Raw genomic sequence first — 22,198 nt, forward strand, 5'->3', positions numbered from 1 at the left:
ATGAGCTGGTCACCGTTGTACCTGGAGACCCTCGCATCAGGAAGATGAGGAAGAAGCTTAAAATCGCCTCTTCCATCCAGCCACCGTGTTGATGGAAGAAACGGAAAAAGGCACTTGCTGTGTCAGTGGCTGGTCGCCCCTGTCACCTCTCTTCGTCACCTGGAACCCCTCAGGGTGGCCAGGCTCCGCTGTGCAGCTCTCCTGGTTGCGGCCATTGCAGAAGGGGGAGCAACCCATCACCTGAACAGCAGGAAGAGCTGCGGGGAACCAGGACATTAACCTCCCTGTTGCAGGTTTGGTAGAGGCTCAGGCAGAAGTAGCCCTTAAGTTACATTCATTTTAAGTTATTTCCTTAACTATGAGTGTGAGATTATTATTTTTTTTAATTCATTTTTAGTGAAAATTTAGATTTTGCATAACGTGAATACTCCCATGCAAACAGGAATCTCCCTCAAGATACTGTACTGGATGTTTTTGTTCTGTAGCTTCATTATATTCCCCTAGTCTGAATTTCTTAAGCATTAATTTTGTTGTCAAAAATGAGGCCTTGAAAAAAATGTATAGGAAGTGACATTATCTTTATTGTCAGCTAACGTACTCAATGAGCCAGCTTTTTATTACTCTCCACTCTCCAAATAGTCTGCTTAATTTTCTGGCAATTAAAATATAACACAGACAAAAACCCTTAGGGGCCCACCAGGGGCAATGCATGGGAAGGCTGCAGGTGCTGCGGCTGCTGGAGCTGAAATGGCCCTTCCAGGTCCAGGTGCGGCGAGCTCTTCACATCCACAGTGCTACCAACTCACCTGGGCAGACTGCAGACCTGGGCTGAAAACAAACAGAAACCGCAAATGCTGTTGACCAGTGCAAATAAAGGCTGGCTTTAATGTTCCAGGATGTACAAGTGTGCGCACGCAGACCGGTCGCGCCTCAGCGCAGGGAACCGACGCCATTATCGTGGCTACTGCCAAGGCCACCTCCAAGACCTGCTTGGGCACCTGACCTCGCACGAGCCCTGGGTCTAGATGGAGAGATGGGATTTTATTTATCTGCTTCTGAGAAAAGAAGTGGTTTCTTTGCTACATTGGTGGCTCAGCGCCATGGGAAGCATCCAGGGGGTGTGGGGGGGTCCCCAGTTAGCCCAGCTGCTCTGGCCAGGGAAAACTAGACCTGGTCTCACCAGCGCGCCTTTGGGGCTGCCTGCCATGGCACCCCCCTGCTACTCATGCCTTAGCATTGTGCTATTCCTCCTCCTCCTCCTGGCTCTGCTGCTTCGCCCGCAGCAGCCCCTCTGCCGCAGACACAGGATAGAAGTTGACACCACCCCCCCCCCCCCGACCCCATCTGGTGCTGAGCGTGTGGCTGAGGCATCCCAATTATTTCTTTTCTCCCCTACCCATCTCTGAGGCTCCTTGTTAATTAAGTAAAAGATTTTTTGCACCAGGGTGTGGGTTTCCATCCTGACCCAAGCAGGCAGGAATCGAGTGTGGGAGCCCGGTCTGCGTGTTTTTAGCTGCAGCTCCGTGTTTCTGTGGGGGGATACTGGGCTCTCCCCCTGTGCACCGGGGTTACGGACCTCCCCTTCACCTGGCGGATCCCCAGCAAGGGGATCTCTCCTCTCTGGCACCAGCAGAGGAGAAAGATTGGAAGCGATTTGGGATACGGGCTGTAACTTATCCTGTGTACATAGTGAGGGAGAGGGCAGGAAAAAAAACCCCAACCAACCCAAAAAACAACCGCAGCCAACCCCCCCCCCCCCGCCAAAACCACCACCACCACCACAAATCCCCCGCCAAATCCAGAAGAAGCTTTTTCCAACACAAAGTACAGATTTGATGGCAGAAAAACATTTTGTGGATTCCAGACTGTTCATGCCAAAAAAACCAAACAGGGAAATAAAAGGAAAGGTTCAGAGAAAAGAGAATTTCTTCCTGGCATTTATGATTGATCTTTTTGGTTTACATTTAAGATGTCCTTCAACTGAAAGGTCTCGGACTTGAGAGAAAGCATCACTTCTCAAGTTGAACAAGGTACTTAGTTTGATCCAAAACATTTTATTTACTTTTTGGTTTTCATCTGATTTTTTTAATTGCTTTGAGTCAGAAAAAACCCTTTTCTTCTGCATTTTTTTCAAAACTAATTAAAAAAAGGAATTATTCACATAGCTCTGTACACACAGCTCTGCACGATGGACCCACCCATCTCCATAAAAGTCTATACTCACTCATATTTATTAGCATTTACATCATGGTTTTGATGCTTCCCAAAAAACGATGCACCATTTTGCTTGAAATTCTGTAAAGTTTCAGAAAAACTCCTCCTCCCTTCCTTCAGTATTTCTGGTATTAACTCTGTAGGAAAGGCTCCAGCTGGAGTTAAACTACCTATATGGGTCCTCTCACTGGAGAGGGGCTTCTCCTCTAGCCTGGGACATCACTCTGTGCCACTCATCTGCCCTGGCGGGGGCAATGGGGGCTGCGGCTCTTCTCCTGCACACTCACGGCATCACATCGACTCTCTGAAATTAGCTTTTCCTCTCTCATCGATGAAGACAGACTGGTGTGTGCGAGGGACGAGTCAGAGCAGACGCCATTTTTTCACTCCCCGAGGTGTCTGGACTTCATACTGACTTTTTCCTTTGGGAAGAACAAAAAGTGCATTAAACTAGAGCAGTGCAGGAGACAAAGAGTGAAGAAAAGCAGGCTGTGACCCAGGCCTGCTTGCTCTGCCTGGCAAAGACAAGCAGCTCCATGCTACTGCATGCTTGCTGCCTTTACTGCTGCTCAAATCCACCTCCCAGGCTGCAGAAACCTGCTGCAGCCCGGGGAGATGCTCACAGATCCACCCCGCTGCTGGATCCTGCAAAAGGTGGAGCGAAAGGGGACATGAAGGTATTAATGTATATTTCCATGGATGCTTAGAAAACTTAGAAGAGAAAAAAGCCAGAGGGCAATGTCTGAAATGAGGCAAAAAGCTACTGTAAATACTTGCTCTCCTCTATTAGCCGCATTTGCTCAGAACAGCGGTTATATCTCAGTTATACAGTTACATATCAGTTACACACTTAAGTAATGCTTTACTTAATATTTCTGTCTGCTCCATATTTTCTCAAGCCTTGGGTGTGTTCTCTCCCACCTCCCTGGCCCATCACGTTTCAAGCAAGTACATTTTATTTGCATTTGAAGCCTGCAGACCGGGTTTGTAATAGCTTCCAGAAACCACCATTGTTTTCCATCAAAGCCAAGGGAATGAGATCTCGAGGCCGAGCGACTTCTTCCCCACCCAGCTTGGCCAAGAAAGCTTTCACGCTTAATGCCATGGCTCCGTTCCTGCATATTGCAGCGGCCGTAAAACAAAGCTCAGACGGCCCCAGACAGAAGCGAGCGCCAGTGTACAATCGTAAAAGCAATTACCAGCAGGGTAGAAGAAAGACGGGCAGAGGAAGCCAGGAGCAGCAGAGAGGGGCTGATTTTGGGAGATGGGATGTGGTGAGCAACAGTTTGGGGAACCAGAGGATGCCCTGGCTGCGCACAGACCCACACTCGGTCTCACCGTGGCTCAAACCAGGTTTGTGCCAGGCACCACGTGTGATGGTGTTATTAATTCCTCATGGAAACAGCAAAGCAGCACAAGCTAATGGCCGTGCAGGAAGAAGCTAAGGAGTTTGGGGAGTGGGACTTGGGGCAGCAGCGTCACAGCTGGAGGAGATCCAGGCAACACCGACCAAATGCAAAGACCCCACGGCTCGCCAGCCAGCTCCTCCTGTGGGCCCAGCACCTGGGTCTCTGCCAGCTGCGAAGGGAGCTCAGACACCAACCCGAGGCACCAATCTCAAACCAAATCCCTACAGCGATGCCCAAGATGGTGTCCAAGAGCTCTCCATCCATTCCCAGCGGGTGGAGGAGCTGGAACTGGCCATCTGGGAGCATAAATTTGTATTAGTTGGTGCTGTCAGCAGGACGAGCACTGTAACATCAAAACAACCAGCAAAGGGCATAGGTGAGGGAGGAGCTGGTGTTCTGCAGCAGGTCTCACCTACATCCACGCCACCAGAGAAGGCACCAGCCTCAGCTGGGATCTCACCCCACACCGGCCACACGGGTGACAAGAGCACATCTCCGTAACTTCAAGAACAGGGAGGAGGGAGGCAAGTCCCTGTGACTAATATGTGCTGGAGGCCTCCTGCTGCCACTGTGGAAACAGAACTTGTCTATTAGGTCCCGGAAAATGAAGAGAAATTGAGCACAGAACTGAAACTGGTATTAGTAAGTGCCTTAAAGGGTTGGCTTCATAATGTTAAAAATAGCTGCACAGAAAATCACTTGGGAAAGAAATAAACCAGAAAGGACGAGCAGTAGAAGCGCTGAGAACAGGAGGTCAGAGGCTACAAAAGCGAGCGTCATCTAACTGGAAAAAATGATTGCTGCGAGATGAGCACAGATAGCTCTAGACAGGAGACAGAGGTGGGTGGAGAGCAGAAGGCAGCAATGTGAGCAAACACGACAGAGGAGGTAAAATTTCTGGGAGACACAGGACATAGTTAATACTGTCCCATTAGGAAGGATAAAGAGGTTATAAAGTCACAAGGATGAGCAGGGAAGTTTATGGACGCTGGTTTCTGCCTGTGATGCTGTTTCTGGACCTTCTCTTCTGGTGGGTTGATGCCCACCGCTTGTTTCTGCCCATCCATGCACCTCCTGGGTCTCTGCTCAGTCACCCCTCCAGCAGCTTCTGGCAGAAACTGGTTCAAACCCGGAGGCTCTGGAGCCCCTATCTTCTGTGTTTCCCAGACCAGGATCAGTGAGCCATCGTTCCTCCCTTGCCTTGACGCCCTGTCCTGGGTTTCCAGTCACATTCTGTCTTCTTGCTCTGACAGAAAGCCCAAGGCAGGGAGGCAGGAGGCCACAAGCTCGGGGTGGCTGCAAATGACTGCCAGAGCACGAAGTCTTTTGTCCTTACCTCCAAGGTCCTCCCATCACTGGGCACCAAGCTAAAATCTCCTCTGGGAAGCTCCCGTGGCAGACACCCCTGGCATCACCCCAGCCAGGCGCAGGGAGGACGAGGTGCACCCTTCTAGGAGTGGTTTTCTTCTCTCCAGCCCTGGCAGCCTGGAACGACCCCAGCCACCCTCATCAGCACAGCCCCCTCCCGCCGGCGGCTCTGCCTGCATGGCCATCACTTCCCGGGACTTGCATTTAGAAAACAAACAGCTGCCAAAAACCCAACCAAAACAGGAGAGGCTTTGCAAAACTCGCTCCCATCCCAGGGAATGAACACAAGACGGATGCTGGCAATGCCGCGTGGTGACAGAGAAGTTCCTCAGGCAGCAAAAATAATGCACAAGAGGATGAGACATTCACCAGGCAAAAGTGGGGTGCCAGAGGCCAGGCAAGCTATCACACATGCCTTTTAATCAAATATTGCCCATCTTGGCCAGCTGAACCGCTTGGCATTCATCTGATAGAAACGCCAGTCAGATGAAAGACACAAATAAGTTGCACCTTGTTGGGGGGGTGGGAAAGATAAAAATCAAACATTTGCTTTTATGTATTTTAAATCAATTTTCCCCAATTTCACTGATAACGTCTCACAAATCATAAAGCAAAAGAAATAGCCTAGTTGTTTGCATGCTAGATGTACATGTTGATGTATTTTGTCTCCTTTGTTTTTCAATTGGTTTGTTCATTAGAGCAGACTGGTTTCATTTTGCAAATTCATGAATTAACATAGTTAATGTTTTTAATAAATTTTTAACCTCAAATCGTACTTCAGTAAGATGAAATTAAGATTTGACTCATTTCCCAGACTTAGGGCAAACACCTTTCTAAGGCTTTAACACCTTTATACCACACAGTGAATTTCAGAAAATAACCACTGAACAACTTTGTAATAGAAAACTTCCTTTAATTTTTTAATGTGGCTGGATACATGTAAGTAATAACCCTGTGATTTAAATAATTATTTTGGCAATCGACTTTGCACTTAAAAATGACCACAGCGGTTCGTACCTCTAAGCTACAACACAGGCAAGATTATCAAAGCTGAAAGTTTCCTGAAAACCTTTTAATAAACTCAGCTGTAAGAATAAAACCAAACAGCACGCTACCACCCCCAAATTCTGGAGGCCGTGAAAAGCAGAACCATCTTGTGCATGGTGGCCCTTCACTCCCCCAGGATGAGCACCCCCTCCCAAAGCCCGCAGCACATAACACACACCTCTGCTTCCAGTTGGGGACTGCCAAGATGGGTCTGAAGGATTTAAGGCCTTGGACTCAATAAAAAGAATTTCAACATTATTCTATCCAGAAGTATCCAAATCCTCTTTTTTTGCCCCCTACATATCCCCCTTTGGAAATGACTTATTTTGCAGAAAAGCAGCATTTTCAGTATAAACTCATAGGCACACATTTTTCTTCGCCAAAAGCAGGCTGTTTGGGTTCACTTTAGCATTGTTATGTGCCTTAATTCTGCCCCTTCACATCCACAGTCACAGGTTTCCTTCACATTTCAAGGAGAGGTGAAGGCATTCAGGGGAACACCACGATGGCCTGCGTAAGTTCTTCATCTGGCCTTCGCGGAACAGGTAACGGTGGTGGTGCTTACCTTCAGCACTGCTCTCCAGAGATGAGCTGGAGCTGTTGGCATGTCTCATTAGAGACTTCTCTCAGTGCAGAGAAATCCTGTTTTCAGCTGCATTTATAGAAGTGGGCCAGCAATGTGCAGGTTTCCTTATATCCTCCAGACAACTGGATGTTGCTGCTTGAGTACCCACAATTTAGTCATCCCTAATGAAGAGCAGGCTGGGACATCAGAAAACTTCCCTCAGACACAATGGCAGCATTTTGTCTCCACATTTGTAACAGCTGCCAGGTAGGCCTGTGGAGCGTGTTTAAAATACAGCTCAGAGCAAAGCTGGCCTGAGTTTGTAAAGAAGCTAAAATAGCAGGGGGGTGGGGGGGTGTCAGTGGTCTCATTTCCTCCTCACTGAATTTAGCAAAGGGTTTCAGAGAGCCAAACTTACAGGGATAAACATTGGCTTCTTACTAAGACAATTTTGTGTTAATCAGAATCAGACAAAAGGAAATTGTTTATTTCTCAATTCAGACAAACTGGGGAAGAGAGGAAGAGATTTTTCCCCTAAGAAAAACCCAGCCTTGATCAGCGTTCCCTTGAGGCTGAAGCCAGGATGTTGTGATCATCTTCATTCTCTTCATGAAGGGTCGACTCCCAAAATTTTGGGAAAAGTCTCACTGAACATAGCCATGACTTCATTTTACCTGGCTCACTCCAGCAGTTGCCCCGCTCAGTTCACCACGCTCCACTGCAGCTATATGGTTCTGAAAAACTGGTTCACTCAAATGATCTTCAAAGCACTCTGTCCTGGTTTCGGCAGGGACAGCATTCATTTTCTTCTTAGCAGCTTGTTAGTGCTGTGCTTTGGATTTAGTATGAGAATAACATTGATAACGCACTGGTATTTTAGTTGTGGCCAAGCAGTCAAGGACTTTTCAGCTTCTCATACTGCCCTGCCAAGGAGAAGGAGGGGGGGTGCCCGGGAGGCGACACAGGCAGGACAGCTGACCCAAACTGGCCAAAGGGATATTCCATACCATACGATGTCATGTTCTGCATATAACTGGGGGGTTGGCCAGGAGGCAGGGCAGTTCGGGAACTAGCTGAGCATTGGCTTCGGTTGGTGAGCAATTGTGCTGTGCATCACTTGTTTTGTATATTATACTATTATTACTACTACTACCTTCCTTTTCTGTCCTATTAAACTGCCTTTATCTCAACCCACAAGTTTTACCTTTTTTTCCATCTTCAATTCTCTCCTCCATCCCATGGGGCGGTGGAGGGGCAGGGAGTGAGCAAACGACTGTGTGGTTGTTTTAGCTGCCGGCCAGGTTAAACCTCAACACACCCGAACCAAACCCATCCCCGGAGCTGTGCTGCCTCTCACTTTATTTCTTCTTACCAAATTTGTTCTAACCTTCAACAGGAAGGCAGGGAAAGAAGGTGACAAAGCATAGCCCAGGAGCAGGAAGGAGGCATGTACCAATAAAAAACACTTCTAAATCCATCATTAAGATTACTATTATGCAAGCAGCAGCATCTGCCTTATCTTAGTGAGGCTTTCAGTTCTGCACCTGTTATTCCCTGTTGCAATCAGGTATTAAAAATGCATTCCCCTTCAGTGGCTCATCAGTGTTAAGATGCTAGCTAGAAAATTCACCTATAGCTTTGCATTTCCTTTGTTTTCTGATGTTCTCGAATCCAAGACAGAAAAGGGTGGCATTTAGTAATAGAAAATACAACAGTCATCTTCAGATATTGAAAACAAGGAGCTGCAAATGTGGATTGGAACATACGTGCAGTCCAGCCCGTTAGAAATATGGTACAGCTCATTCACTCCCAATTGGTCAAGCTTCTTGTGAACTGTGCGTCTCCAAAACATCCTATGAATGCTTCTGGATCTCCCAGCATTGCTCACATTCGTAATTGCATTAACCATGAATTCTTACTGTGTCAAGTAATTTTGATATAAACAGGAAAGAACTGTCAGACAAACAGGAGATATTATAAGCACATTATGTATTACCAGAAAGGAATGCAGAAATTTGCATCAGTATCATGAGAAAACTGAAAAAGAAAGCAGGCGCCTCTTCAATGGCTGGCTGCTATACTTCAGAAATCCAGCTCTACACCAGCTTGTAAAAGGGATTCCTATGCAGAGTTCAGGCATATCTCATGCGCAAGCACTGTGAGCTCCACAGGCTGCCTTTCCATGGAGCTGCTGCTCAGTCAGAGATTGCACAGAGTGTGGAGGATGAGGATATTGGATAACAAATGAAGACTTTCTCTGAGGAAACACTGGCAATCTCCACTTCTTTCCCCTTTTATCATTTTCAGTAATAGGTCCTAGGTCTTTCCCCATTATGGGCACACGTTTTGTCACGCAGCTGGTCTTTACAGACCATGATGAAGGAGCTTCTCATAATGTTACTGCATCAGCACCTTCCCTCTCTGTACACCAGACCTCTGAAGTGCTGGATGGAGGCAAGTAACAGAACGGCAATGCAGTCATTGGTACAATTTAATTCTGGAATATATATACCCTTTCTGATCAAGCTGTTCTGCTAGCAATCCGCACATCCACAAAGCACTGCACCACGTTCATCTCCCTAAGGATTTTGTCTCCTTAATTGTTACAGTAACAGAAACCAAGAGAAAACCACATCAATTTATAAATACAGGTATAAATGTTGGTTTATATTGATTGGCTCATGAGTTGATGAACCAATAAGCACTGGGCTTACCAACTTCAGACTGCAGAATCCTCTGTTCTCATGCTATAGGATCCTGCAGTGCTGGGATGGAACATCTCCATGTTCCCATCACCAAACCTGCCTCCTGCGTACCCAAATCTTCTGCACCTTGTCTCAGAGGCACTTCTGCTGTATGCCTTCTCAAACCAGCCTGTCAACATCATCATTATTTTCTCCACCCTTCACCAAGGAAAGCTGCAGTTCTTCCATACCAATCTTCCAGTCAAGAGAAAATGTAGGAGTCCTTGCTGTGAGCATGTGGAGCATCAGTACAAATGGTGGGGAGCAGATATCCACATCGCTCAATGTGCAGCAGCTACATGGGGCCCGATCCAGGTGCCCACTTGTAGATACTTTAGATGCCCTTGTGCTCGTGATTGATGACGCAGCACTACAGGAGACCCACAACTTCTGGTATCGTAGCCAGTGATCAGGCAAGGTATGCTAAGACTTCTCTAATGGCAACAGATGTCCGTAAGTAGGCAACTGATTTGAACTCCCGTTAGCTAGAATACAGAAATAGTTAGCTTTAAGACCAAAACCTGCTCTTAGAGACAACTGAAGAGAATGGAAAGGTCAGACTAACCACACAAAATCTAACGCTACAAATGAAAAAAAAATAAGAGTTGCAGAGCTTCAGTGTGGAGCTGCAAGCCAACCTGAAGGTGGAGAGAAGTTCCAAGTCCTCTATTGCTCCTTTCCTTGTCTCAAAAACAAGGGAGGTTGTTGAAGAAGGTACACCCTTAGAGGTTTGCAAACCAGAGGCCAAACTGTTCCTGCATAGTTTGCAAACAGGACAGACACAACCCTTTACTTACTCTCCAAGCACCACAAGGCTCTCTGGGCTGCTTTACCACGGCTCTGCTTCTCTATTTGCACATTTTCTTGGGAAGAAAGCAACGTTGCTTACCATGTAAAGGGAAGGAAAAGTCTCACAGATACTAAACTTAAAAAAGCACCATGAGATCATGCTGCTCCACGTGGGAGACCACATGGCTAGCCTTCCTTTGAAGGCTTTAAAAAAACAGACATCAAGAGCAAATTTAAATTGAAAGCACCTAAAATTAGAAATAACATATTCTGACAGTTGCAGCTGACAAAGGCAGCGCTACTGTTTGCCTTTGAAGTTGTGAGCAGCAGAACAGAGGATCACTGCAATTTTTCTGCTTTGTACCACCTCAGCTACTTCCAGGTCTGTAGGACACCGGTTTGACCATTACTGATCAAAGAGAATCCAGTCTCATATACGTGGATATGCAAAAAAGCTAATTTGTACAGAAGCCCCTCAAAACCTAATCAAGCACACGCCATTTTGTGTGGTCTTCAGCTTCACCCTTGATTTCCAATGACAGCTAGACTTCTTTGACTCAAGAGCAGTGTTAAAATACACGTAGCTAAAGCAACGTTAACAGACTCAGCCCACTCTTGCACTACAAAATCCTTCTAAAACAAAAAGCTTAAATCAGCATCAAAATGCCTCTGCAATTGCTTCTCCCAGCAGTGGAACAAACTGATGTGAAGCAGACCAGAATGAACAGCCTTGAGCACATCCCATTTTGCAAAAAGCAAGAGAAACAAACTGTAACAAGATTCCCCCCTCCGCCCTTCACTGTTTACTCAGGGAAGGAAAGTACAGGTCTCTGCATTGAATTAATGCTGGTTCTGGTGTTGTAACAACTAACTTTAAACATTTTTCTAACCCTTTCAGTTTAACCTACAAAAATAAACTCTCTGAAATAAAGTATTATAGAATCATCATAGAATGGTTCGGGATGGAAAGGACCTCAAAGATACCTAGTTCCAACCCCCCTGCCATGGGCAGGGACACCCTCTGCTACACCAGGTTGCCCAAAGCCCCATCCAACCTGGCCTTGAACACTTCCAGGGAGGGGGCTTAAATAAATATTAAATAATCCCCTTTCCCCTCCCCTTATATGCAGTACCCTTACTGGACTTTAAAAGGAGGAAAGTTTAACTTTAATGGTTCACAGTTGCTGCTGCTGTCATTCAGTTCCAGCTTTGAAAAAGCAAGATGTAGAACTGTAGTAAGAGCAGATTAAGGGAAGAATTGCAACAAAACGCAACTGGTGACCAATGCCAAGCTTCACTTGGAAGTTTGTGGCAAAACCAGATCCAATATGTGGTTTTATCATGCACCTGTGATGCTTGCAACAGCATCAGTCATTTGCCCCTCTTAGCAGAGGCTGACAAATGCATTAGAAGGCAAAAGATGGGAGAAAGGAAAAGGACACCCAAGCAAGCGGGAATGCAAACCTCATTTTAGGTTTAGACTTTTTCTCCCTTTGATCCAGGATCAGAGGTGCCATGGCGGCCTGAATTCCCAGGAGACTGGAGGAGTTAAAGCTGGCTCTCCCAGTGTACATGGCAACCCCTCCCCACCTCTATTTGATGAAAGGCAGTGACACCTCATTGGTTTACTAAAGGCGCAAATAGGTCTGTTGGGGGTCAAGAGCTATTCATCCAGCCATGATGTCAAGAGAACGTCAAGAGAACACATTAGCGGTACACAAGTTGCTATAGAGAATCTGCAACAACAAATGCAATTTAAGTTGAACTGCACAATATTCCTGAAAATATTGAATTGTTGTACACGCGTAAGAGAACTTTGTGGTGTAATCTTCATACTGCAGCAAAGAGGAAAAAGCTTATACATCTGCTAGTGTTGCATATATTTTAAAGTATTTAAGATAACCTTATAGCTGTCTCCTTCTAGAACTTATTTTGTACTGAAAATACCCATTTTTTCATATTTTTCCATCTGTGAGTGGTTCGCTGTACTGCAACGGTGCATAAAAAATACAGACAATTATTTCAGTGTAGGTGTTTTCACATTATTATGTATGAGAAACCACGAGAAGGGACAGAACTACATTTTTTTTATACTTCACTGCCTTAATTCAAGCAACTGTATCCGTACACAAATGTCTAAATATGCAGCCTAGTTATCAGAGGAGCAGGTCTTCTGCAAGTCACTGCATGCTGTTGGTACACTGCAACTCTGAAAATCAGACCACTTATTACTTGTAATAAATTTACTACTGTGTGTAGACTTAACTGAAAGAGTAGCTTGAAAACTGCGAATTGTTACCTGTAATTAGAGAAAGCCAAAGCAAGCCCTTACCAGTAACACTTTCTTGTTATACTAGCAAAATCATCTCTATAGGGTGGAAAAGGAAAAAACAAAGCAAGTTGTTTATTGTAAAGCTCTACAATTAAGCAGGAAAAATGCTTATCTTGTACTACTCTCAAAAAAGATCCTTTTTGGATTAATAAATCTAAACACAACAGTCACAAGAGAAAATTACCAGAACTGAGAGTTAAATATAAGAGGCAGCTAGAAATTAAAAAGCAAATACAGCTATACTATGTTATCTGTATTTCAATATAGCAGCTTATTTTTCTACCCCAGCCTTAGTGTTTTGATATCTAAATCACTATTGCAATTTAATGAGAACGCTAGTTTCACTAACTGAAATTAAAGGCTAATTTTACCAGATCATTCTATAGACAGAATACAGACAGCAGTATTTAGAAAGCTGGAGACTGGTGTCTGCACACAGAAATTGAATTAAAAAATGAGTTCATATCAATTGTTTTTATTAGATATCAGCAGTTTACAAATTTGAATTAAGAAACAAGGTTACAGAAAGGAATTAGCTTGAGCTTATTCTTGGTTGTGAGGTTTTTTTCTTCAAGGTCATAATTGTTTTTATTCAGAATGTCATCAACAATAAATTCTAGACTGTCTAAAACACAGTCCCACTATATTTCCTCATTCAATATTACATAATTTATCAAAACACTAAGATTGTTCTAAACATTTTTAACAAGTATTAACTGCTCTATTAGGCCCTTTATATATTTTTATTTTGTCCTAGTTTCAGATGAAATAGAGTTAATTTTCTTTCTAGTAGCTGGTATAGTGCTGTGTTTTGGATTTAGGATGAGAATAATATTGATAACACACTGATTGTTTTAGTTGTTGTTAAGCAGTCAAGGACTTTTCAGCTTCTCACACTGCCCTGCCAAGGAGAACACAGGGGGCACTCAAGAAGCTGGGAGGGGACACAGCCAGGACAGCTGACCCCAGCTGACCAAAAGGACATTCCATACCATATGATGTCATGCTCAGCCTATAACTGGGGGAGTTGGCCAGGAGACAGGGCAGCTCAGGAACTAGCTTCGGCTAGTTCCAACTAGCATCAGCTTCAGTTGGTGAGCAATTGTGCTGTGCATCATCTGTTTTGTATTTACTATTATTATTATTGTCTTCCTTTTGTGTTCTGTTTAACTGTCTTTATCTCAACCCACAAGTTTCACCTTTTTTTTTTTCTTTTTGATTCTCTCCCCCAACCCACTAGGGGGGTAGAGGGAGAGTGAGCGAATGGCTGTGTGGTTGTTTTAGCTGCCTGATGGGTTAAACCACAACAATTTTTTTTTCAATTTGCACACAATATAGATTTTTTAAAAGCACTTAAGGATTCTATATTGCAATTTTTTGTAACTTTCAAAACTAGGAATAAAAAGATTGTTCCCAAGACAAGATAAAAATCCACTATTCAATATACCATGCGTCTTGTCTTCTTCATACCTCACATCTAAGCATACCATTTTCTAGCAGAAATATTGTTTTAAAACACTAATTCCCCATAATTTTAATGCACATCAATTTATGACTGCAAGAGCTTCTACTTCCTGGTAAGCGCAGGTTTAACTTAACTCTATATTTTGCTACAGTCCACTAAATACCACCTCAGGATATGCTTAATTTAAATTTTCTTCTCCACAGCTCATAAAACAGTCAGAAGACAAGTTATGTCTGGTGAGTAAGGATGCAACTGCACAGAGGTTTCTGTTAGGAAGCCTCATTACCAATGTATGCATTCATCCTTCTTTCTCCTTCCTGCCTCACAGCCAAAACCAGTAATAAAATAAACTTCCAACATCTAACGTTAAGGTCGCTAAGAAATACAAGACTGTAAAGGGGGAAAAAAAAAAAAAAAAAAAGCAATGTAACAAGTTGCTACAAGATTTCTGCTCTGTAAAGATGACACAGCAGTAAGAAGAGGCTGAGCCAGAAAGCTGCACAAGTAAACAAATGTGCTGGAACAATTAAAAACACCAACAGTCTTAAGGCAACCTTCATTCAAATCAGCAGTGTGATTACTTGTATATCTGAAGATAAATCCTTCTTTAGTGTACTTAATTATGTCGATACAAAAGACGTTATGAACCATATCGATCCTAGAAAAGTAAAAAAACAGCAGGCAGACATGAGTATGTTTTCCACTAAAAGAAATTAGTTTTACTTACATTTATAAAACAAGTAGTAGTTTAATTCTTAAAGAAAATTGACCAGTATTTCCAAGAACTGGAGTTTATGGTTAAACTCCAGGATAATCAGCCTGATTTTCAAATATCCAAGAGCTCCCACTGACCTCATAAAGGAAATGCAAACTAACTGGAGCACGAAGCATGCTTTATACTATTGAGACCAAGATCTAAATTTTGTGCACAAACATGGATCAAAGGTGTCCTGCTTTTCAGCTGGGATAGAGTTAATTTTCACAAGAGGCTGGGAGGGGACACAGCCAGGACAGCTGTCCCAAACTAGCCAAAGGGATATTCCATACCATATGATGTCATGCTCAGTATATAAGGGGGGGCAGCTACAGTCGGCATTTACTGTCAAGGCAATTAAAAGCCAATACAAGAGTTGGGCTAGATGATGGCTGTAGGTCCCTTCCAACTGAACTGTTCTATTCTGAGTTATGAACCATTATTACTTTAAAAATAAAGGGACAGCAAGTAACTTCCATGATGGAATTTTTGTTTCAGTTGTAAGAAAAGAAATAAACTATATATTCTAAGGAAGGTGAGCTATCAGCTACAGATTTATTTTTAAAAAGATAAAGACCTACTGTCTATCATGAGAGGCCGACAAAGCTCAAAACCAAATTCATTCTCTTCTCCCTAAAGATGATTGGATGGCAGGATCCATGATACTAAATCCCTACAAAAAGACTTTAACTGATGTTTAATATATTGTAATATTTTTTACTAACCTGTATAGACGTCATCACCCCATTAGCAAGTACAGAAAGTTTTCCAGCCACTGATTTCACTCCTTGTTTAAACTGAGCTATATCAGGAGCTGAAGGCAAGACATTTGTAATATTGTAGCTTCCTAAAAGGAGAACACACACACAAGAAAAAAAATAGAATTTTATATTAAAAATATATTAAAATATATTAAAAAGCCTTCCCCCCCGCCCCGAAGTACAATGTACTACTAGAAGCACTAAATAGGAATGTCTGACTGACACTGTAAAAAACACCAGGCATAGATGTCAAATTTCTTGAATGCATCCTCCTTTTAATTTTTTCAGTTGTTCATCATTCCACTCAGAGCGTCAACTTCTACACTTGGTATTCCCAATTAATGTTTGGATAATATATGATTTATTCTGCACTTTCAATCTGCTGAAATGTTATTTGTCTTCTATCCTGAACAGTTGTTATTACCTTGCAATTTAAAGATGAATACACTTCAGTGGTGGCTGAAGTGATGAACCCTATTTGTGTGCCTGCAAAGGTATGCTTTGCATTCTGTATATACACGCGTATTTTGCATTACTACATCCAAGGCTTGTAAAATTCTATAGAAATTATAGTAAAAAAAAGTAAGTTAGTTTTAAAACTCCAAAACAAAGCTGGCAATCCAGCTTTCCTTAAAGCCAATACAGTTCTGCCAGTAAGTGTTAGCTCTACTGCTATTACGAAAAGTATAGGCCTAAAGATAACAGAACTCAAAGATGTTTCAAAACTAACTGCATGATAAGTATTAACATGCTAACAATTACAATCACCCAACTCATTTGCAAAAAGAATTACTGGCATGCCTTAATATTAAATACCTGATACTGTAAAAGGCACAAATGGCAGTAAACCAGCACCACAGAACTATGGTATCGGGAATAAATGGGGCTCCTGAGAGAAAGCATCCCAAAACAGACCATTTTCAAAATGGAGATTGCAATCTGTAGCCTTAATTTAGGCATGTAACCGATAGTCATGACCAGTCGGGACACAACTGGTAACTTGTGAGCAGTTACCGAACCTCGGACAAGCTCATCCAGCCACAGACTCCACAGGGCAGCTGCACACAGGATGTTGCTACACCCCGGCAGCCCTTTCTTCTCCTTTTCTTCTTTTTGAACAGGGGTGGAGGAGGAAGAGAGAGAGAACCTTTAGCTCCTCTTTTCGTGGGAAATTAAAGGCACTTGCCTCATTAGCAGGCTGAGACAGACACTACTGTAGATAATTTGATTTGCCTAAGCTAAATGGCTGGTTCGTAGTGGCAGATGCATAGTCACGTTCAGAGCTTCCCACCCCGTTCTTTAAGACGGCTAGTAGCTGTTTCTACAACGCATGGGCACATTTGTTTATAGATTATTTTCAAAAATCCACTGTCACTGAGACAGCCCTATTTCTGAACTGTAATTTTGACTTCTTTATGATCTGTTCCACTTATCAAATGCTTCAGCGTTTTTGTCATTAAAGTCAGTCATGGAAATAAAACTTGCAGATACAAATAAGCTGAGGAAAGCTCTAACCACTTCTCAGCCACATGAAATTTTCTCATGTTTTTCTGGTTATGTATGGCTGTCTGAAAAACTTCTTGTAAATGAGACAGAAAAGCAACTCCTTTTCTTATGATTTCTTTCAAAAGCAGCATCTACGAGTCAGCCATCTGATGTGCCATTTTTCATAACCAACAGGTCTGAAATAATGCGAAGTAAAAGTGTTTTCTTGCAGCCCCCTCTTTTTGGTAAATAGCTCCTACAGCATTCTGTACAAAAGCAAGCATCCCAAAACCGTTCTACCCTAAAATCTCAGCAGTGCTTATAAAAACAACTTTAGATACAAAGGACATTTTATTCTGGCAAGGACCCCAGAATTACAACAGCATTTTTGTTGCCAGCCTCCAGTCTCCTGATTACCTTTATTTTATGGAACTAATGACAGCCTTGGCAATTAGACAAGCTATCGGTGCAGTAAAATTTCACCAAGAAGGGGCATAGTCCAAAGATCATCTTTGGGCTGGGGGCGTGCAACAGAAAAACATGCAGGAAAGGAAGATTCTGTAGATTGAATATAGTCTAAATTTATAATATACAAACTAGTAATTCCTGGTGCATTTTTTCCTATTATTTTAGAGCAGTTAACAACTCACAAAATTTAGCAGAAGTTTAGTCTTTGTAATATAATTTTAAACTTACTGTTGGGTTACATGCCAGTCACAGAGTGTAACTAACCTCAAGTTGCAGGCAGGCATTTTACATTCCATTATTAATATCTCTGCATTCCCCCACAAGCCCCACGAAGCTTTATGAGTAGTCAATGATGAATAATCATATGTGCAAAATTCACGTACACATAGTTAACATTATATAATTGCCTGTAAGTACCCTTATTCAGAATATAGTGAGAATTTTATCACGTATCTATGTATGCGTACATAAAAAGTCACATTTATATAAATATATATATGTACACACATACATATCACACAATTTGCCCCATCTTTAACTTATATTTACCTTTTTCTATTTCATTGTCTTATTCATTACTGTGTAAAAACCCCACAAATTGCAAAAATTAAAGGAAAAATTAATTCCACATAAAATTATTTATATGCAAGAAAATTAAAAGAAAAAAGACGAAGAAAGTACTATTCAACAACAGCTAGATAACAAAATAATATGTTATCACAATCCCATATATTACTGAAAACATCATTTACAAATTCATACAGAAACACCATTTCTTTGCTTATGCTCCATCATCTTTTTTAATCACAAGGATGACACCATGTTGCAAAATATTCTTTCAAGTGGCTAAAGTAACTTACTGTGATTTCTGCTTTATGTCTCCTCCACTCCTTTTTTTTTTTTTTTTTTTTTACATTTCAATTGACTAAAATCCAGCTTAAGTAACTGGTAACAGGAGGTATTTCTCTACTAGCCAGTGTATTCAAAACTTGCTTTCAGGGGATCAAAACTGAACAGTCACATGGCTTTTTTTTTTTTCTTCCTACTTTTCCAAAGTAAAATCAGATGCTGGATACTGTTTGCTTTTCCAGCCTATTTATATAATTATTCACAGATTTCGAGTTCTTCAACAATTCTTTTCTTCCATTTCTCTACAAGTTACGGAATGAAACCCAACTGATCAGGTCAATAAAAAATTCCAGTATTTCTTACCTTTTCTATTTCACATTATTGCACTATCCAAAAAGGGTGCTGGAAAGAAAATGTCAGAGATTTCCAACAGCCTAAGGAGCTATTTTTCAGTCAATCTAATCTAATCTAATCTAATCCTTCTTCCTTTCTAATTTGATGAACTATACTCTCCAGTGTAAGGTGTTTCAACATATCTTTTAAACAGATAAAGCAATTGCAGAATTTCCTTAATAATTTGGCAAGACCAGTGTTAGAAGCAGATATTGCAATGAATGGATATGCCATGCAACAGATGACATGGGAATTTCAAGCCCACTAACATTTTATTCATGATTCCTTTTAAATTCAATATTATTATGACAGCTATTTTCACACATATAAGCTACTTATGGTAACTTAACAAAAAAAAAATCTGATAGTCAATTTAGATGTTCTCCCATTTGTTTTTATAATCAAATATTACTGTTTTTCTTTGATAAAAATTATTTATGACAGTCTTTTATTTGCACCAAGTCACATTAAAAAACCAGTATAAAATACTGAACTTACTGAACTGAAAATATAAACTTGACTTTGTTGCTTTAAATAATGGCTACACGTGTCATGCTTGTCTGACCTACTAGCAATACTAATGCATACTGCAGTTTGCACACTTCTTGCAGAATACAGCGACAGCTAGCTGATAGTGGAACTAGAAGCAGAGTAGCAGAGCATTTCCTGCTGCATGCTACAGTTTCTCATTCTGTTCAACATGTACCTGCTGGTTGTTTTTTCTCAGCTTCAAACAAGTCAGCTGAACTTATAGAGGAGCTTCCAGAAAGTCTTTCTAGTCGAGCCCTTGCTTCATACTAGGAAAGAATTGAGAAGAAAAGTATTATAACAGTATGCTGTCATCTTTTGAGGTCATGTCAGATAATGCATGAGATTATAGATACAGTTTTAGAACATACAAATCCAGCTGAAGTTGTCCATTCTGAAAGCTGTTCCCACTTTGTAGTTTTCACATGACTTACACAGTGTGAGTTTGTCATCATCTTAACTCATTTCTGAGTTGATTCAAGAGTGACATTTACCACTGCAACACCAAGAGACCTACTCATTGTGAGCTACCCTAAAAAAGGGGATCACTGAAAAGGCAAAGGAGAATGAACTACATAACCAATCAAAAAACCAACAACTAAAAATGTGAAATGCAGTGGTTGGGTAGGATAAGGAAAAAGCACTGCAGTTAGCATCATGTTAACCCATCTAATCACACAATGCTTTTAATGCAACTTTTTCTGAGTTCCTTAGGAATGATAATACATTGATGATATTTTTTTACATTACCATTTACATTATTAATTTTTCATTAAAAATATATTTTTAAATGATGCCTCACCTCTGAAATGCAACATAATATTAATCTGTTTGTTATTCCTAGGCTGATTCAATTACATGTCATTTGTTGAGCCATTTATCTCCTTGCTTAGCCTTACACCAGCAATAATGGTTCCATGTAACAAATACAGAGGGGACAGCTGCTTTAACAATAATTTGTTAGCATCAGTTTTGGTATTTAGAACAAAAGAAGTAAGCCTTCACCCAGCATCAGGCTGATTCTTTCAAAAATAAAGAGTGCGGAATCATAGTCTACTGCTTCTATCAGAGAGGAATGATGTTGGAGGTAAGATCCTACTTGCCGCTGCAACTCCTTAGGAAATACAAAACTATCAGAGTTACGAGAGACTTGTACATGTCTATCAAACAAATATTCAAGTGGACGTAATTCTATAAGCTTACTAATTCTATGAATTTTAACTACGCATTGCCTTCTCTTTATACAAGAACACCATGTTTATAGTCAAAGAATATTTTAATATTGAAAAATATTTATCACTGCTTTCTACTTACATCAGCATGATCTTGCCTTCCAAAATACATGTCTGATGAAATTGCTTTTACATTGCCAAATTTTTTTTGTGCCTCATCCGTGTTTAAAGGTGGTTCATATTCAGGCTTACGACGAGATGCAGGCCTAAAAGAAAAATAACTTTTATTTATATCATGGCAGAATGCAATAAATCAAGCAAGAAGCACTATCATCTTTGCGTTGTAACGCCTAGAATTATAATAGTAATTTGTTTAAATAAAAATTAAATCAATATCAACTCAGGATAGAGAAATTCAGATAACTAAGTTGGTAATAGCAGCAAATAAAATTTCAGTGACAGTTTTACAAGATGGTGAACACATAGTATTTCAAATTCATTAATGTTGTATCTTTATTTTCAGAGTTCATTTAGAAAGCAAGCCAAAATTATGTCAACAAGGACAGAATATTTCTACATGACCTCAAAAAACCCAAAACACAGTGTCCGTGAAATTCAGATTTAAACGTAATAGTACAAAAAAGTTTAACATCCTTTGAATTGTCACTAACTTCCACCTCAAACGTACATATTTAACACTTCCCCCTCTCCCCCGCCCCTTTTTTTCTAAAAAAGAAAAAGTAAATGTATTCAAATAAAGAAGTAAGAGCATTTTGGACATGAACCGCTATTTTGTGTAATATGCATCACTGGTCACTCTTTAGGAAACAACAGAAACATGCTTGTGTTTAAAAAACAGTTGTACTTAAGTGCACAAACTGCATTTTACAGGTAAATGCAAAATACAGTTTTAAATAAGAAGCAGAAAACACCAACTGAGCACACAAACCTCCACATTCTTACATTTTTCACTTGATTACAAAGATAAAAACACAGTTGTCAAAGAAGAAATACATTCATTTTTAATCATCACAACAATTAGTCCTGTTGTTTCCAAGTATCTTCAATACCTTCATTCTGAAAGCTGAGTACCCTACAGTTTCATTCATTTGGTAGCTGGGTTCTCTTTGGTTCATTAGGTAATATACAAAGCAAGTAAAGCAAGTATGCTGTCAGAACAGTGCAAATATTTGAGTTTCTCTCCACATCTTTTGTCTAATTCTTTTCTTGCTGAAACACTTTGGAAATTACCTCCAGTATATATATTGTACAGCACTGAGCAAAACAGACAGTGCTTAAAACATAAACAGGAAATTCAGCTCACAAAAGAAATTCAGCCAGGAAGTTCTTTGACTGCCAAGTTCTCCCTCTAGACTGAAGAAAATCCCCACTACTATGACCAGGACTCAAATCATATTAACAAGCTTGGGCTTCCTGTACAAAAATCAGTTAAGTTTTCTTGGTATACCTCTCTGAAAATCCTTTACTTTTTGAAGTTAACGTTATATCAACATCTCTACTATTATTTTCTTTCTTCCAAAAAGAATCTGAATTGTCATCCCATTTAGAGAAAGTGCTGCTCCTCAAATCTGAAGGATCATAGTACCTAAAATAAAAGAAGAAAAAAAAGTATTGAAAAAGTGGGAACTTTATATTGTTAGATAAATATTGCTATAGTAAGTGTTCACTAGCAAGTAAGTTTTCAGCACAATGATAGCTGTCAGTGAATAATATGGATTTCATATTATGGGTTAGAAGCTTTATACAGTTGAATCCAATGGAGTTTTGGTTTTTTTACACACGTATTTAACTGACTGCAAAGCGTGGCCTTTCTTTAGGCTGGATATGGTCATGA

General features: G+C 41.1%; 1 protein-coding gene across 1 annotated transcript in view; it reads right to left on the reverse strand.

Annotated features, from left to right (window-relative positions):
• Positions 1 to 12,923: 12,923 nt before the first annotated feature.
• ARFGAP3 (ARF GTPase activating protein 3) overlaps positions 12,924 to 22,198 on the reverse strand; it is a 39,932-nt gene continuing 30,657 nt past the window's right edge. The window contains exons 12-16 of the mRNA XM_075759545.1: positions 21,812 to 21,949; positions 20,486 to 20,609; positions 19,350 to 19,440; positions 15,413 to 15,534; positions 12,924 to 14,591 (exon numbers count right to left, since the gene is read on the reverse strand). Of these exons, the coding sequence (XP_075615660.1) occupies positions 14,574 to 14,591; positions 15,413 to 15,534; positions 19,350 to 19,440; positions 20,486 to 20,609; positions 21,812 to 21,949 (493 nt within the window). The 3' untranslated portion in view covers positions 12,924 to 14,573. The remainder of the gene's footprint in view (positions 14,592 to 15,412; positions 15,535 to 19,349; positions 19,441 to 20,485; positions 20,610 to 21,811; positions 21,950 to 22,198) is intronic.

Source organism: Balearica regulorum, chromosome 1 (assembly GCF_011004875.1).
Source record: "Balearica regulorum gibbericeps isolate bBalReg1 chromosome 1, bBalReg1.pri, whole genome shotgun sequence".
NCBI lineage: Eukaryota > Metazoa > Chordata > Aves > Gruiformes > Gruidae > Balearica > Balearica regulorum.